We start from the raw sequence: 18388 nt of genomic DNA, 5'->3' as shown, positions 1-18388 counted from the left end.
AATGGAAATTTGTAAGGTTCTCTAGATTTTCTTCACGAGCTCGTAAATAAAAAGCTTTTTCAGAAATTGTGAGTATTTGAAAAATGATTCTAAATAAACAATATAATTTTAACAGTGTGACTATCTGTAATATTTCAATGATCTGTACAATATTTTAGTGGCTATTGAAATATTGTACAAACATTGTACAAATCTACATCTTTACCCATTTCCAATATTCATTATAACTTCCTTCTAAAAATCTTTGCTCCCAAAGGTGCCAGATAAAGCTTTTTTCACATTACTGGTTTTTGAAGCAAATAAGTCAAAGTTAAAAGTGAATGGCTGGAAAAGAAAATGCTTTATTTCTATAATACATGTTCCAGAAATACCTCTAACCATTGAAAAAACCATATTTATAGAGTTAGGAGTTGAAAATTAACTAGAGAGGTCACTGGCCTCCCTGGGGGCCTGGAGGTGGACAACTAAAATTGGGAAGTTTCCCTAGTAGAAGTTACCAGTCCCCACCTCATTCTCGCTCAAGAACCTCAACCAAGAGAGAAGCACAGAAACCAGTGACAGAAGGTTTGCCGCACAGAGACTAAGGCCAAATGTGGTCAGGCAAACCTGAGTCTACAGAGGCAAGGAAACCAAAGAGGCTCCCAGAGAGGCTTGTTAATTTATGCAAGGGCAGAGAGTACTGCTACTGATCCAATCCTAACTGCTCAGTTAGTGTCAAGTGATCAACCTTTAAAAAGTAAATAAATATTTTATGTGCATACTCTTACTGGTAGCAATTTCTATAAATCATCACAGGAAGCTTTTAGTTGTAGTTCTACCTGTAGCTCTGGGAACTGGGAGTCATAGGGGAAGAAGACTGTTACCTCTCACTTATGTGTTATTACACATTGTGAATAGTTTTAACTACAATTTAAATTTTTTAAATTAAAAATCAAACTGTTTTAAAACTGTATTTCTTTTCATCCCTTAGTTGACAGAAATGTTAAAATATAGCTACTTATTAGCAACCATTACATGATAATCTTTCTGAAGTTAAATAAATGCCCTATGTTTGGCCGTTATGTACAGGGTATGATGTATGTTGTGTAGAGCAGATGCAGAGCCAGGTGATGGTGTGGGGGTTCATGTGGGAGACAAAGGGGTTGCAAGGTCGGGTTCAGGGCATGTGGTGTGTGTGTGTGTGTGTATGAGCACACATGCATGTATGGTTCAATGATTTTTAGGTAGACAAGAACTGGGAAGTAGCATTTACTGAACTGCTTAGAAGAGAACTTTGTTTCAAGATCAAAATCTATAACAAGGATTTTAAAGACATTTTGGAAATATTGTAATAAGTATGTTTTATTACTGTTAATGGTACTGATTTCATTGGGCTAATACTTTTACTATGAGGTTATGAACTGGTACTCTTCAAATGGCCAGAATTTCTGTGTTGTATAAAAGGTAAGACTGATAAGAGAAAATATATATGCCCAATATGTATGTCAGCAGAATTTCAATCTAGACTCAGAGGGTTAACTTTGGGAAAATAAACTCTTCTTCAAGTGTCACATCTTGGTGGAAAATCACTTATAAAAACCCCACCAATTCCCCCAAAAGAGACTGGCTTGAGAATACTAGGAAATGATTCTTCCATGATTTTTCAATTTGTATTTCTTAGTATTTTTAAGCTTTTTCTTTTTCTTTTTTTTGAGTTGGAGTCTCACTCTGTTGCCCAGACTGGAGTGCAGTGGCTGCTCCCGGCCACTGCAGCCTGGACCTGCTGGGCTCCGGTGATCCTTCCGCTTCAGCCTTCCAAGTAGCTGGAACTACAGGCACGCACTACCACGCCCGGCTAATTTTTTGATTTATTGTAGAGATGAGATCTCGCCTGCCCAGGCGGGTCTCGAACCCGCGGGCTCAGGCAATCTACTCACCTCAGCCTCTCAAAGGCGTGGGATCACAGGCTGAGCCACCGAGCCTGGCAGTTTTTTCTTAATATTTCTTCTTCTTTCAGAACCTATACCTTTATACTGTATATTGAACTGAAATGTGTTATTGTAGTACTGCACAACCCAAGTCACATGAGTCATTTTTGTCTTTAAAACTTAACACTAAGTGTGAAGTCAGATATCTCAATTAGAACAAATTATAAAATTAAACTTCTATTTCAAAATAAAAGAGCTGAATTAATGCCACTTATCTACATAGTGAATTCATAAAGGAAGTGTCTTTTTAAAAAAAACTTTCCTTATGGTACTAAGATAAATTTCATTAATCTGGACTGATGGAATGGTATGAATCAACATTCATATCAGCCACAATGCATAAACATGGACCCAATGTCAGCTGGACTTGACAATGCATCTCTTCCAGCATGAGAAATAAGGAAGGAATGTGGGTGAATGGGAGACAATGCTTAGCAATGCTCTAGTGATGCTAAACTCATTTTGCCAGGAATTTTCCTAACTTCATATCCCCATCCAGCAAGTCAACTCATTCAGCACAGCAGGAGTACATTCTGCGAGGACTTCCATCTGGTAAAAGCACTGGAGTACCACTTACCTAAAATCTATGAGGATCATATTTAAGCACCTTTGTGTCTGATATGGATGACTAGTACTATCTGACTGCTATGGATTGCATTGTGTCTCTACAAAGTTCATATGTTGAAGCGCTAACCCTTAATGTGATAGGATTTGGAGACAGGGCCTTTGGGAGGATATTAGGTGTAGACAAGGTCATGAAGGTCCTTATGGGAGCAGGAATGCCTTTGGAGGAAGACACACCAGAGAGCTGCTCCCTCCACCCTTCCACCTCCTGTGTGAGGACGCATGGAGAAAGTAGCAGTCTGGAAGCCAGGAAAAGAATCTTCATCAGAAACCCATCTTAGACTTCTAGCCTCCAGAACTGTGAGAAGATATATTTCTATTTTTTAAGCCACCCAGTCTATGGCATTTCATTATGACAACCTGAACTAAACATTGACCTTATATTTTAAGGCTATATATATATTTCATGATTTTGGGGGTCTTAAAATTTGTCCAAACACTGAAGCAGATGAAAAGTTCTTTGTGAAAATATTTTGGTGTAGCCATAGGGAACCCTCTGCTCTACTCTATTTAGAAGCAAAGTCATACTCCTCAGTTTTCATAACTCTACCATCACTCTGACCTCCAACAGTGTTTTTCTAAGTGTAACCTGAGGACCATTTGCCTCAATGTCACTTGGAGTGCTTGTTACAATCGGATATCTGGGCCCCGTTCCAGATGAACTAAATCAGACTCTCTCATTGGTGGGGTCCTGGAATATGCACTTTACATGAGCTTGCTTTATAATTCTTAGGCTCACTAAGTGGTAGGAACTTCTAGACAATAACAATGGAGCTATCTTGGACCAATAACCCTGGGCCTTAAGCAGTTATCACTCTGGCCTTGTCAAAAATGAAGTTGAAATAATATATTTGAGCAGCACAGGCTAAGGGACACACATCCATTAATTCATTGAGCTTCTCTATGCTTTATTACTATTTAAAATTTGATCTCCAGGAAGCTACTTACCTAAACTACAGTAAATAAGCAACCTACAGAAATGGCTTCACCAGTGACCATTTAATGTCATGACCTTGCTTTTATGAAGAAATTATATTTTTAAAGGGTTTTTTATTTTCTCAAAAACTGCAATGAAAAAATTAAAGAGATTGTTCCTTACAGTCTTCATTATACCTTTTTATGAGGTCTTAAGTGCTAGTCAACCTAGATTTGTGTATTAAGAAATCACTCTCTTCAGATGAGATTTTGTCCTTTAATATATAGCTCTCACATTTTTTGGCTCAAGTATCCAGGAATTTCACTTAGATCTAAAAGTGCTCAATTACTATCTTATACCAAATTTCTAGCACTGGCTTTCTCCTTTTTAGAAATGATTTCTCATATAGATTTTAGACCAAGTACCCTATATTCCTCGTGTTTTAAACCTGTTTTATCTAAATTCTTTTCTTACAGAGTGTAAATACACACTCCCCCAACCCATAGGTGCTATAATTACTCACATTCCTGGATAGCTTCCCATTTTATTTATCACTGGCTGTGGAATACACCTCAGCGCCCCATAGAAAGTAGGGACTCAAAAATATCTCTCTTCAGCTGAGTTCCCAAATCTCTTCCCAGACTCTGGCCTCTCACCTAACCTCAGGTCTCACATGCACAACTATCTGTCTTGCTCTAAAATGTCCCAAATCACCTTCTCCTTTAAACCAGTTCCCTCTCCTGACATCTGTATCTCAAGCTGATTATTCATGTTTAGGAATTTCAGGGTCATCTATGACCCATCGTCTTGATTCTGTAAGTCACAAGATTCTGAAGTTTCTCCTCTGGTATGTTTCTTGCACTGAATACTTCCTTCCAATTCTCATTGCCAGCACCAGCCTCCAAATTTTTATCAAGTCATAACTGGAATGTTACAACTTTCCAGCAGAGATGGCGTGAGAGAAGGCAACTATACTTTTTTGACTACCTAGTATGCATGTAGTGTTTCAACACACTATCATATTTAATTCTTATAACAATGCTGTGAAGAAGGTATTCTTTTCTCTGTTTCATAAATAAGATACCTGAGCTCAAAGGGAATTACTCAAGGTAGCACAAAATAGTGAAATAAAGAACTGGGATTCAACCTGGAATGTTTGACTCCTATTCTTTCCAGTGTCTTACGCTGCTCCTGATTCTTCTCTTTGCTTATTTTTAATTTTTATTTTTCAAGAGGTAGGGTCTCACTACATTGCCCAGGCTGGTCTCAAACTCCTTGGCTCAAGTGATCCTTTTGACTCTGCCTCCCAAAGTGCTGGGATGACAGGCGTGAGCTACTGTGCCTAGCCCTGATTCTCCTCTTTATACCTCACAACCAACCCCAGCATCTTGCTCTTCATAAACTCTTTTACCATGTCACATTTCTCTGAAAAAAATAAAATTAGTAGCCCCCCTACTGCTTATTTCATCAGCCCAGACTCCTCTGGCTGACTTTCAGGGATGGTCACAGTCCAGCCCACTCTGCCTGGCCAATCTTCCTTCCCTTGTTCCTCAGATTTATTCTTCACTGTCTTGTAAACATAATGTTCTGCTATTTCTGAACTATCCAGGTATTCCTGAACGATCCAGAATGTCTTCTAAAAATGTATGAAGGTGCTCTTCTCTCTTGCTTTTCCAAATACAAGATTTTTGCACTGGTTGACTCAGGACACCTCTGCCTGGGGGAGGTGGAGGGGAGGTACAACACAGAGTTGGTGGGTGTGTCCAGGGGGAAGTGTAGAAGATACACTTAGAGGAGGAGGGCAAGAGAAAGGTCAGGGTAATGTTCAGACTCTTGCAAGAAAATGTGGACTTTGCAAGCAGAATTTGGGAAAAGGGAAAAGGTTTAAAGAGAAAATCGCCGATTGATTTCTCGGCTGCATCCTGAAGGGTCCTGATCAGAGTTCCCTTGTATGCTGAGAGGATAGCTCACCCAAGTCTGCAGCAAAGCCAGGAAGTAACTGCCCTGAGGGGGAAAGACATAACAGCAGGAAGGAGTCCTAATGTGGATTCAGTAAGGTAAGAAGTGCTGACTGAGGGTAGAGGGTTCCTGCTAGGCTCCTTTTATCTGGAGACCTGAGACAGCCCAGTCTAGTGTAGTGGAATGATGTGGGCAAGGTGCTTCCTCAAGCCATCCTCAGCTCCCTTGTGCTGTGGATCCTGTGAGAGAGCCAGGGAGCCTGCACCCGGATCAACACTGGTGCTGTGTACAGGACGGATGGCGCTTCAGGTCCTTGGCTCTGTAGTTCAGCTGAAACCAAGCATGCCAGGGAGTGCCTCTGGGTTTCTAACAAAGGCTAGACAGCCAAGATCCAGTTACTTCTGCTGACAAGCAGCACCCCAGGAGGCAAGAGACCTCGCCCACAGAGGACACCAACTCTTTCCCCTCACATAAGCTCCCCTCCCCCAACACCTAGATGCTACAGAAGAGCAGGGGAAAGGGTGGTTCCCGAGAACCTGAGCAATTTCATCCAAACGAGAGAGAATTTCTTTAAAAGAACATTTACTTCATAGCATCAGACAATATAAGTGAGGTCAGCCTCCCAGCCTCTCTCTGAAGTGTCTGAATGGTGGTTGACAGGCAGGCCGCAGAGACTTCAAGCACTTTTGGAGACTGGGGAAGAATTGGGAAGCAAAAGCAAAAGCCACTTCCACGCAAGCACAAGACCCGGAGAGAACTTGCCCAGTTGACCAAGTCCCTGAAAAAGTATAGGGCAAGCCTCCCTCCTTACCAACTCATATAACTGCTTAATTGCTTAATTTATGGATTGCTTAGTTCATTTGTTCTATGAGAATAAGTGTCTGTGCAGTAAGCAGAAAACAAAATTTTTAAAACAAATTTAAACCATACATTGGACATGGGGTTAATTTTTTCTCTCCTTCTCAACAGAAAGGAGGCTCAGCTTTTGTTACAGATAGAATACAGGAGCTCATGCTGCTATGCTACTAAGCTGTGAGTGCTTCCTCACTCTGCTACCCTTGCCTCAGGGTGTTCCTCTTGTTTCTAGCCCTGAACATACTCTTATTTCTACCCCTCCTCACTTCAAAGCCATCCTAACTTCCATGATCCCCTTTACATTACACCTCTGTAAACAGAGGGTCAAGTTTCACCAGGTAATGCCTATTTGACCTACAAGATTCTGTTCGTTCTGAAATGTTGAGTTGCTTGATCCTTTCTGAAACTATTCCTGACTGCTTCAGCCTGATCTTTTGTAATACTGTTAGTCTGCTCATAAATCTAGACACCGAATTTTACTTCTTCTCCTTGATTTTTGTCTTCTGTGACACTCATGTCCTCAAGTTCGAGTTCGACTGAAGATAAATGCTTCATACTTCTTGTTGTATACTTCTTATGTCATCCCTATGATACCTAGTACAGTGCTATATACATTCAAAATCACTTTTAAATTGATACTAGATCTGCAAGTAAAAAGACTTTGTCAGAATTGTAACTTCCTTAAGGTCACACTGAGTTAGAGCTCGGAGGTCCTCTACCTGGCTCTCTCTGCTTTACCATGCTGTCTCTAAGGAATAAGAAAAATGAACAATGGGTTGTAAATCAACACATCATTAGTAAAATATATGCTGAGTTTACGTGTTGGAACATTTTGGTTCTACACAGAACAGTTTCTTTTTTTTTTTTTTTTTTCTCAGACCATAGGGCATTGTTTATTTAGGGTCTTAGGTCACTGTTCCTCTTTTTCCTGTTGAAAAGAAAAATTCATCAGACTATCCAAATAACCCAGATCACCAGGTTAAACAAGAGAATATCCCTCTCTGTGCAACCCTTAAACACGGAGAATCCTTGCAAATCAAGTACTAGCCAATATTGTTGACTCACAGATTTTTTGAAAATCTCTAATGGTCCAGGGTTTGGCTATGATGGATGATTTTGCTTTAGGGATCCTCCATGTGGGGTGGTCTTCTCCAAGTTTGCACTTTGAATATGATCTTGAAGTTGTTATGTTACAGCTAGCCTTCTGCTCTCTTGATGAGCAAGGCTCTCACAAAAAAAACAGGAAGGTGGATAAGCCACTGGCAGTGAGGTCACACGTGCAATTCACATCACACACGGCTTCTCCCCACCAAGCGCTCAGAGGGAATAATGTGGGAGCACCTTGCCTTTCCTTATCAGCTTTGAAATACAAGGCACCAAGACTCACCAGCCGCCAAGGTAAAAGGCCATCATAGAGCAAATACCTGGTTACTTGTCCCTCCAAAACATGGCACTCTTTCTAGCTTGACTTTGAATAAGCTCTTCCTTTGGCCTGAATGATTTTCTACCCATTCTATGTCTAGAAAATCCTTGTTCATCTTTCAAGATGCAGTTCAAATGTCAACTTCTCTAAGACTCCTCCACTGTGCCTAGACAGAGGGAAACTTTGTCCTTGTTTGCTCTCCCCGTACTGTGGTCAGCCCACTGCTGGGCACATATCACACTGCTATTATCACTTGTTATACATCTGTTCATTTTTGCATGAAAAGAGCTGGGCATGGTGGCTCTTGCCTGTAATCCTGGCACTTTGAGAGGCCAAGGTGGGAGGATTGCTTGAGCCCAGGAGTTAGACACCAGCTTAGGCAACATAGCAAGACCCCATCTCTACAAAATACACAAAAGTTAGCTGGGCATGGTGGCATATGCCTGTAGTCCCAGCTACTTGGGAGGCTGAGGCAGGAGGATCACCAGAGCCCAGGAGGTCGAGGTTAAGGTGAGCTGTGGTTGTGCCACTGCACTCCATTCTGGGAAACAGGAAGAGACCCTAACTCCACAGAACAGTTTCCAAAGTGGCTCTTTGGATTGAATCATAAGCTCCTCAAGCACTCTGCAACAAATGAGCATTATTAGAGAAGTCATCTCAAATTCTACTGAGTTGAAGTGAAAACGTAATGAACTACTCAATCCATGTGGCAAACAAGCAAAGTAAGAATACCATCAATGTGGGCTAAATTAATGAGACTAACACCCCAAGTGTTTTGACCAAGCAGCTCACCACACTGAAGGAAGTGATAGTGTCAACTGGCCAGGATCTAATTCGTCGTTCTGTCAAAGTCAAGAAGAGCAGCCAGTGCCACAGAAGACAGGCTGTGAGAAAAGTAGGGGGTGGGGAGAGGTGTTAGAATGGCCGCCATGTTGGCTACAGTATTGGGGATGGTGATAATTGGAAGCAGGAGTAACAGTGGGAAGCAGCAGGTACTGACAAAGGACAAAAAGGTCAGAGATGAAAAATCAAAAAATAGAAAAGTTCTGTCATCCCCCTGACAAGCAGGCACCTGTCAGTCAACACAGATGCCTCTGGAGACATCTGACATCTTCACAGTAGGCCCATGTGTGTGTGGCTGGAGGGAGAGAGAATCTGACAAGCAGCTTCAATAATATCATCAAGAACACACATTTTGACCATCTCTGTTTTTAAACTTTTTAAAAGCTTTTATTTTTTGTAGAGACTGGGTCTCGCTATGCTACCCAGGTTGGTCTTAAACGTCTGACCTCAAGCTATCCTCCTGCCTTGGCCTCTCAAAGTACTAGAATTACAGGCATGAGCCACTATGTCTGGCCTTAAACATCTCTGAATATATATTTTTGTGGAGGGGAAGAAGTGGAATGGGGGACACTCTGAACTTCAGTGTCCTTTAAACGCACCAGCACGCAAGGCTAGAGAAAGGCAGCCCTTCAGTTTAACTGTCTAGATAGAGGGAACAGGGTCATAGGTGGGACCTTATACCACCTACTAATGAGCCTGCACCCACCAACCCAATGTAGAGCTCAATTACAATTACTTTATGTTAGATTGTCACAATAACAACCAAACCAGCAAATTAAGGTACTTCACTGAAGAAAGAGAAATGTAGTTTTCACTTCTGAAGATTCCTATCCTACAAAAAAAATATAGATATACCAGCACTTATAAACCCAGAGAAGTATTTAGGTCTCCATAGAAATGAATTCCCTGAGAATTTCTGTTGGTCTGTGTTATATTCAGATTTCTGTATGTATAATTTTAACAAATCTATTAGATATCTGCTAATTTTGGTAATTGCCCTAATGACCATCAGAGGCAAGAAGCGGTAGTATATTTAAGTAGAGAAACTCTGGTGTCTGTCTTCATCGCTTTCCCTGTCATTCCTTATATGAAAGCATGAGAGCTCTTTACCAGACTTCTCAGCAGCTAAAACTAGAAAAGCAAAAATACATTTAACAGTGCTAAAAGTTCCTGGGTGCAGAAGTGAGGACCCTAATCATTACCTGCATGACTTCCTGGTAATCCTTCTAATATGTATGTGCCCAAGGAAGTATTCATGTGAATGCCTTTAGAACTTAGATATTCATGCTTCCTTCCAGGAACTGTGTTTTGTGTGTACCTCTATTAAACCAATGACTGTATTGCTTTTAATTGTCTTTGTGCCTGTCTCCTCAATGATACTGTAATGTCCTTAAAAGGAAGACCTCCTGTTGTCATCTCTGCATACCTAGATTTTAGTATATGATGCTAACTATCTGTGGGAAGGATGAATAGACAGATGCAAGCATACTTGAACTGTATAATTGAAGATCCAGGGAACAGACAATTCCCTCCAGATTAAAGAATACTCTAGGTCACATTTGATAACGTGTGGAAGTAGTGGTGGAGGAAAATCAGAGTGCTTCTTCTATAAAAACGAATGTCATGAAAACTTTAATATAAATTAGCAATCAGAAGTTAAACAATCATTCTTTCAAGGCAGATTTCTGCTTACTCACAGTCACTTCTTAGTTGCACCACACAAATATTTCATTCTACATCTCTTGATTTTGACTTTACATAAAGTTATTTCTTATCATGATAATTGAGTGGCAAACAGGAGATAATCTTAGAATTAATAATCTTTAATAATTAATAATTAAGCATACCTTCTAAAACTTATTTTCACAAAGCTTTTTGAAACTAATTTTCAATATTTCAGGAAGATTAGTGACAACAGAATTAAAACTCATATGCATTTAGTCTACACTTGAATAAAAGCTGAGACAAAATGACCCTAAATAATAAAATAAAAAACCTTCTCCTGACCTAAGAGAAGTTCATATTTGACTGTTAAAGCATATCAGTCACTATCAATTATACATTATTTTAATCTTCAATGTTATTAGAAGAAAAGGGATCCAGCTTTCTATCATTACCCTCCACGTCTGAAGTCAAAAGTCTGAGACTTTCAGATGTTTGCTCCACCTCATCACCTGCAACCTAGTTTTCAATAAAGAATTCACATGCATTAGTCCTATTTGACAAAATGTATTTAACGATGCAAAGTTGGCATAGAATATTAGCACTGTTAATGCCTTCCCTTAACAGGTCACACATTTGAAGACATTTAAATCTAATTTTTTTTAAAAAGTCTAAGACCAAATCCATATTGTCAGCTATTATTTGAATAGTACAAAAAAAACAGGAGACATTTTTTTAAATAGAGGAATTTTTTAACTAGATAATTGTAGACACATATCCCTGACCCACATGCTAAATTAAAAACAAAATGCTGTAACAATCTCAATTATTCTCATAAAGTTACTGCTGAGCCACTTAGGCACAAGTGTAAAGTTGGCCATCCCATAGTCCACAACTCCAGACCCTCTGCCTAGGGCCAAACTCCTGTGTTCACCCTGCATAGACCCTTCCAGACTGATGTTATGCAATGCTGAGGGCAATATGGGGAGAAGCCTGCGAAGCAAAACTGCTGGCCAAGCAAAGAGCCTCCCTCCTTAGAAGACTACTTACTGGCCGTTCCTTGTTACTTGAGCATACTCCCTGCAGAGGGCAATTTTGATCCCAAACCAGGAAGTTCAAGGGATTTCTTCCTACCAACGGCATAGGAGTTCAGTAAACAGCTTCCTTCCTCCCACTGCATTTCCTGTGGTGTCTGAGTGCCTATTATAGACTGGCAGTAAGAGTGTATGGGATGTTGCAGGCAAAGGAGAAGCTCAATGTTTAAGAACAATTTCAAGAGAAAGAGAGAAGCACAGAGACATTTGCTATCCCAATACAGTAATGAAAAAATCCCTAAAATTCGAACTCCATCCTCAGATGATGGTCCAGCCCTAGACTGGGATCCTTTTCACCTGTGAAATTAACATAAGGAACAATCATAGGGATATCTGGCAGGGGGTCAATTGTACCTCAAGCTAGCCTCCTCTCCTCCTTCTCTCTATTCTTAGTCTTCCTACTTACATTACAAACTTTCTTAAGTTGATCTGCCATCAGTAGTAAAATTAAAATGATGAATTAATTGGATCTCATAAATGAATTAATACTAATTAATAGTTTCCTGTGTTGCTCCTCCCAAGAATAAATGCTTTTTAAAATTTCTTTGAGGAAGAGATAAGTGCTTAACCCAAAGGAGGCAAACTGTGCACAGCACAGCCCTGGAAATCTGGGGATTTCAGATGCCAGGGGCTGCTGTGAATTAGATGTCAGTCTGTAGATTCAGTCTCTTAATTTGTAAAATAAGAGACTGGACTAGATGAAATCCTTTCAAACTCGAACATTCTATTATTCTCCAAAATATTCCCTATTAGTTAAATTTAGGGAGTGTGGTACTAAGATGATTTTAGGTGGGGGTTTTATATGATCATATCACACTGTGTGGGTCACTATCTACTCCATGTGCCTAATAAAATCACTCTGAGTAGGAATATTCTTCCTTCTGCAATCTTCATTGTCATAGACCTTAAATAAATACTTAAAACACAATTGTAGGTATGTTTGGTTTCAAGATGATAGCATAAATGCCTTTCTCACCCCTTCTCCTTTCTGAAATTATCGCCCTAAAAAACAAGGAAAACAAAGAACAGCAACACAGATTTCATCTTCCATGAAACCTGGAGACATTTATAACTCCAAGCCCCACTATATGGAAAGACAAGGACTGAGTTGGAAGAACTGTAAGTCATTCAGTGGAGAGAAAGAAGTTCCAACTAGAGCCCTTGTATCAGGAAGCAAGCTGATACACCCTGCTCAGTGCCAGAGACGGCCTAGAAATTGAAGGCAAAAGAAATGTCAGAAAGTAGAGATAAGGCTGAAGCCTAAAATGAAGGAACCAGCTGAATGTCTGCATAAGGAGAAGGCAGAAGCCCTTCCCCTAGATCCCTATCCCTTAACTGATACGGTCCAGTGACAACCCTCATGCATCCCTATAAGAGAGGTGGGATAAGGAATCTCTGGAGATATAGAAACAGAGATGCTTGAGGCCCAATACGATGCTTGAGGCTAAAATACGAATAGCAAGATGGCAGCATATGAAGGAGTTGAAGTAGAGTGAAACAAGTGGACAAAAGGAAAAGGTCTTTAAAGTCTCTTAGCATTATCTAACTTTTTAAACTATATTTACATATTACTTTGACATACTACAAAAATAATTTAAAACAAACTAGGTAACAGAGTGGTAACTAGGAACAGAGTGACCCCTGCCCAGTTTCTCAATAATAACAGCAAGACTTAGTATTTCCCAATCCCTTATCTCCTGAGAAACAACGAGAAAAAACCCCCACATCTCTGAAATAAGAAAGAATGTTACGAAAAAGGAATACTCACAAGACAAGGAAGAGCTCTTAGAGATTAAAAATATAATAGCTAAAATGGAAATAAGTTCATTGAAAGAGTTAGGAGATAGAGACGAGGAAATATCTCAGAAACAACACAAAAGATGAGCATTGGAAAACAGGAGAGAAGAGATACAAAAACCAGGACATCGGTGCAGGAAGTCCAACATCCAAGCAAGAGGAATTCAAAAAAAAGGGAAGAGTAAAAATAGTGGTTAGGAAGTAATACAAGAAAACTTCCCAAAACTAAAGGACATAATCTTTAGGTGGAAAGGGTTCACCAAGTGTCCAGCTCAAGTCATGAAAAAAAAGACCCATACCAAGGCACACCTTCAGAAGAGAATTAATGAAGAGATATTCTAACAGTGTTCTTAGGGAAAAAAATTAAAGACCATATACAAAGGAAGTCAGAGGGCTCTAGAAGGGATATCTTCAGGAAAACACCACACCGTTGGAGATAACGGAATATTTAGCTAAAAAACAAGGACAAGGTGTGACAAATATTTACTCCAAGAAAAGTAATTATAAAAGAAAAGAAATGTAGTCATACTACACTATTCTGCTTAACAGTGAGCAATGGTTATATGGCCATATTAATGAAGAACTTAAATGAAATTTGAACCAGAAACTGCTGTAAACCTTATTGCAAAGGATGGGAAAGAATAAGAGGTAAATGTGAGCACAAACTCTCACCTGAGGCTACTGATAACATCTAAAATACGAATAGCAAGATGGCAGCATATGAAGGAGTTGAAGTAGAGTGAAACAAGTGGACAAAAAGAAAAGGTCTTTAAAGTCTCTTAGCATTATCTAACTTTTTAAACTATATTTACATATTATTTGGACATACTACAAAAATAATTTAAAATAAACCCTCAAAATGGTAACTCTACATTTTACAGAGCAAAATTTTTACTCTAAGGTATAAGATTGATAATATAATAAAAAGCTTCAGATTACAGAAGGTCTCAAGTCTAGCAATGTGGAGTGCTGTCCATGAAAACTGAATTTCAGCGGTGAAGAAAGCTGCCACTTCATTATTAATACTAATATTAATATTAGTCCTCCAAGTCCAGACTCCTGCCCCTAGAGTTTCAATAGTTACTTGGAGGTGCTCTGATTTCTACTCCAGGAGCAGGAGGGAGGTACTGCTTCCAATCTGATGCCCAAGTCAATACACAACACTGTTATTAATCCTACAACCAAACTAAGCCAAGACTGAAACATTTGTATAAGACCAGTGCTAACAGAAACTAACATATAGCTAGATAATCTAGGTTACAAGGCATAGTTACCCACTTTCAGTTCCCCTATCATAGAAAGCTGAGCAGCAGAAACTCTTTTATTGATGTACTAAGTAAACATTCAAAAATTACTTTACTTCTCTGTGTACCAGTTACCTCATTTGCCTATTGATGACAATAACAAAAACTGCTTTAAAGAAGTGTGATTCAAGTTAATGAGCATAAATGACAGCACGAAGTATTATCTAAACACAAATTAACTGCTTTTATTATGACTTATTTTTGGCAGCACGTCCTCTGAATAGAAATTATAGAATTCTCTTTTCTAGAAGTCTTCCTCGATTGAGGATGACATTGCTAAGAAATCTAACGAAGTTGCGCACCTGTGTTAATATGCGTAAGGACCGGTTTTTCTTATTAAAAGCAGACTCACACGTTCTCCTCTGGATCTCTTCAGCTTCTACCACGTGTGGGTCAATTCTTCTCTCTTCTTGAAACTCTTCTCTTAGGCTACCTTGCCTGAGCACCACCTCACTCCTCAAAAGTATCCTTTGCTTGCTACTCTTTCTCCCTGCCCTTGAAACAAATTTTTTCCCTCTAAAAACTAGTTTGGACTCCCATTGTTTCTCTCCTCACATTCCTTCTTGGAGTGATCTTATATAACCATTCCCACCAGACAGCAGACTCCCAAATTCTCCTGTACTCTATACTTGCATTTCCATCCTCCTGCTCAGCATCTCCATCAGAATTTTCTGAGCCTCCTTTCCTCTCCTTTTCTCCCCTCCCCTCGCCCTCCTACCGCCCTCCTCCATTCCCCGTCCCTTCCCTCCCCTTCTACTCTTTCCCCCTTCCCTCCCTTCTGCCCCGCCCCCCCCATCATGGTCTTGCTCTGCCACACAGGCTGGAGTGCAGTGGCATGATCACAGCTCACTGCAGCCTCAAACTCCTGGGCTCAAGCAATCCTCCTGCCTCAGTGCTGAGATTACAGGCATGAGACACAGTGCCTCACCTCTTTTACTTTAAAAAGAAAAGTAATTTTAAAAGAATTGTCTGAAAAATCAGATTCTCCTCTTTGCTCTTTATTCAACAATGGCATCAATAATCTTAGTTCCCGGGGTTAAAAATCACCATATAATCTCTGACTCTGCTTTCTCTTTAAACTCCTCATGGATAGTGAGCTGCAAAATTCTATGGATTCTAATTGTGTATTCTCTCTTCCAGTTCTCCCCTTTCCATCCCACCACACTACACTTTTACAGATCCTAATCTCAGCCTGAACAGATACAACAGCCTCCTAATCTGTGTCATTTCAATGCATCTTGCTCTGAGTGGCTTTGCTCAAACTATTGCTGCTTTAAAACAGTCTCCCTATTACCTCATCCTGGCGTGCAAGATCCTCCACATTAATGTCCCAAACCAACATGTCCAGACAAACCTCATTGGTCCCTATACATATTCTATGTTCCAACTAAACTGAACTAATATTTCCTAGACATGACTGGCATCTATGGGGGAGTGGGAGAAGGCTTGAATTAATGACTCACTCTGTCTCTTTGTCTTATCCTATCTATCCTTCAAGGCCCATAAACATTTTCTTGATTTCTTCAAACCTAACTTGTCCTTCTCTTCTTCGCACTTGACCCTTCATAACTCTTTGCATGTCTTTGAAAAACAGTACTTATTTACTTTAATTTATAGCAAAATTGCTAATGCCCAGTCTCATTGCCACCTCTCCATCATGAGATTTTAAACTCTTTGAGCGCAGGAAAGTTGTCACGTTCATCTTTGTGGCTTGCTGTACCTAGCCTACACTTTGCACAGACACATGCTTGAGAAATGTTTGAACTGAAATTCAGGAGAACTGAATTTCAAGTGCCTTTTTGGAGTTCACCAGATATATTTAGTAACTTAAAAATTTCAAGAATGAGGTCATCTCTCTGATGACATATTATTACTTGGTCCCAGGTTTGCAAACAATTGGGATAAAGGAAGTCTTAGTTCAAATCAGTGGTTGAATCAAGAGGTCTATCAAAGGGTTAAAAAAAATCATCTTGTTGGTGACATAGCAAATGACACTCTTCCTCTCAAGTCAGTCTGTTTAAAACTCCCAAATAGAATATTGGAACACCATGGAGCAGTTAAGTAAGCAACAAGATTACCCTGATAAAAGTGGGATTGTATCCTCAGCATCCTGCTGAATTTTAAATTCAGCTATGTTATTCTGCCTACTGAAATAACCCTGTATATCCTTCTCTGAGTCCAGCCTAGGGTTGTCGTGTTCACCTTTAAACAATGATCAATAAACACAATTATTAAACGATGGCCACATTCTGCTTAAAGGTGAAATAAAGAGCTAACCTTTGCCACAGACGTCAAGCCTCTGATGTTACCAGGTGACAGGCCGAGATAGACATGAAGATCTTGCTGCCCTACCCTCAGAAGAAATGTTTACTGATGGACAGCACCTTAAAATGACTGTGTCTTCCTCTCGACCTCTACAAAATAAGCATACCACAATATTTACGTGTTGAATTATGCAAAGTTAGCAAACAGATGGGAAGAAGCCCTATCAAGAGACAGCAAGCCTGCAATAGAATTTGTCCCATGACTGGCAAAGTGGGTAATCTCTGCTCCAGCCTTCTTTCTCAGATAAGAGTGCTCAGGTGTCCCATTTAGTTAGGATTTAGGCACAAAAAAAAAAGTAATTCTAAAAGAATCAAGCAGAGCTAGGTTATAAAAACCGATTTGGCAAAAGGAAAATGGACAATGTCTTAAAGCCTTAAGGAGGTGGGGAAGCGAGCTGGAGGCGCTTTAAACCCAAAGGATACACCTTCCTCCATTTCCTGGGCCGTTTCGACTCCACCCTCATCTTTCGCAATAACTGGACCACACGGGATGTGTCGCTCATTGCAAATCAGGACCCTTCCCGATGGGACACGCTCCCAGCCACTGGTTCTGTTTCTGTTTCCCACGCCGGGCCAGGCGCGCCAGCCCAGCAGCGCGCGGTTCGGTGGGTCGCAGGGTCCCCCGGAGGCCTCGGCCCGCGCTGTGGGCAGCGCGCGGGCAGCAGGGGGCGCTGCGGAACCTCGGTCCCACCCGGGAGACCCCCCTCCCCCGTTCCGCCGGCTACCGCCGCCCGCCGCCGTCTGACCCCCAGTTCTCTACCTAGTTCTGCGCGTTCTTCCTAAAAAAGACAGCCAGCCCTGCGGCATGCCCAGCGCGCGCGGCAAGAAAACACGGAGCGTCTCGCCCTGTGGAACGCATCACCCTCTGTGTCTTCTCCGCGTCTGGCCGCTGATGAAAGACGCCCCCAAGACCGAAATCAAGAAAGTTGCTCTTTCTCACGCACGAGAGCGCCCAGCGCTCCTTCGTTTCAGAGGCAGGCGGAGGGAGAGGAAGGGAAAGGAAGGGGGAAAGGAAGGAAAGAAAGGGAAAGCGCCGCCGGCCCCAAGCCGCCTGGGCACCGCAGCCAGAGGTACCAGTCCAGGGGCGCCGCGGCCCGGGGCCCAACCCTCTCCGGGACCTGCTGGGGGGCCTCGGTTCCAGTTTTACCCAACTGTGACTGGACCGCTGGAAGGCGAGGCGTCTGGGCAGACCTCCGCCCCACGCCCTCTGTGGCGCTCTGTCCCCTCCCTACTTCCTCGCCCTCGACGGCCCGGGGCGTCGGAGGGGACCCAAGTTCCTGGGGTGGGTGGATGGGAGGGAGTGCACACTGGCACGCCGGGGAGGACTTCGGGGTTCAGGAGCGCGCTGGGGTCTGTGCGCATCTTCCCTTCCTCGGCCTCCACGGGGCGGCTCGGGAACCCTTGGGTGGGTTTTCCGAGGGGCCCTAGCCCCGAGGCGGGCGTGTGCGCGTCCTGGGCTCTAGGGGGAGCGACTGCCCGCCGGGACGCTCGTCTGCGGGCGGCGCCGCGCGCGGGGGCCGGAACCCCGTCCCCACCGCGCACTCGGCGCCCCAAGTCCGGGGACCGAGGGGCGAGCCTCCGGCCGACGTCTGCTCCCCGAAGCCCCCCGAATCGGCCTGC

At 41.8% G+C, this 18388-nt stretch overlaps 1 protein-coding gene across 1 annotated transcript in view; it reads right to left on the bottom strand.

Annotated features, from left to right (window-relative positions):
- The window catches only part of TRPC3 (transient receptor potential cation channel subfamily C member 3), a 69375-nt gene that overhangs the window by 50772 nt on the left and 215 nt on the right, over positions 1-18388 (bottom strand). Inside the window, 1 exon segment of the mRNA XM_008068393.1 lies at positions 17275-17293. Coding sequence (XP_008066584.1) covers positions 17275-17293 — 19 coding nt within the window.

Source organism: Carlito syrichta, unplaced genomic scaffold, assembly GCF_000164805.1.
Source record: "Carlito syrichta isolate Samal-C Ts95f unplaced genomic scaffold, Tarsius_syrichta-2.0.1 Scaffold310650, whole genome shotgun sequence".
NCBI lineage: Eukaryota > Metazoa > Chordata > Mammalia > Primates > Tarsiidae > Carlito > Carlito syrichta.
This window is presented reverse-complemented; position numbering and strand designations above follow the sequence as displayed.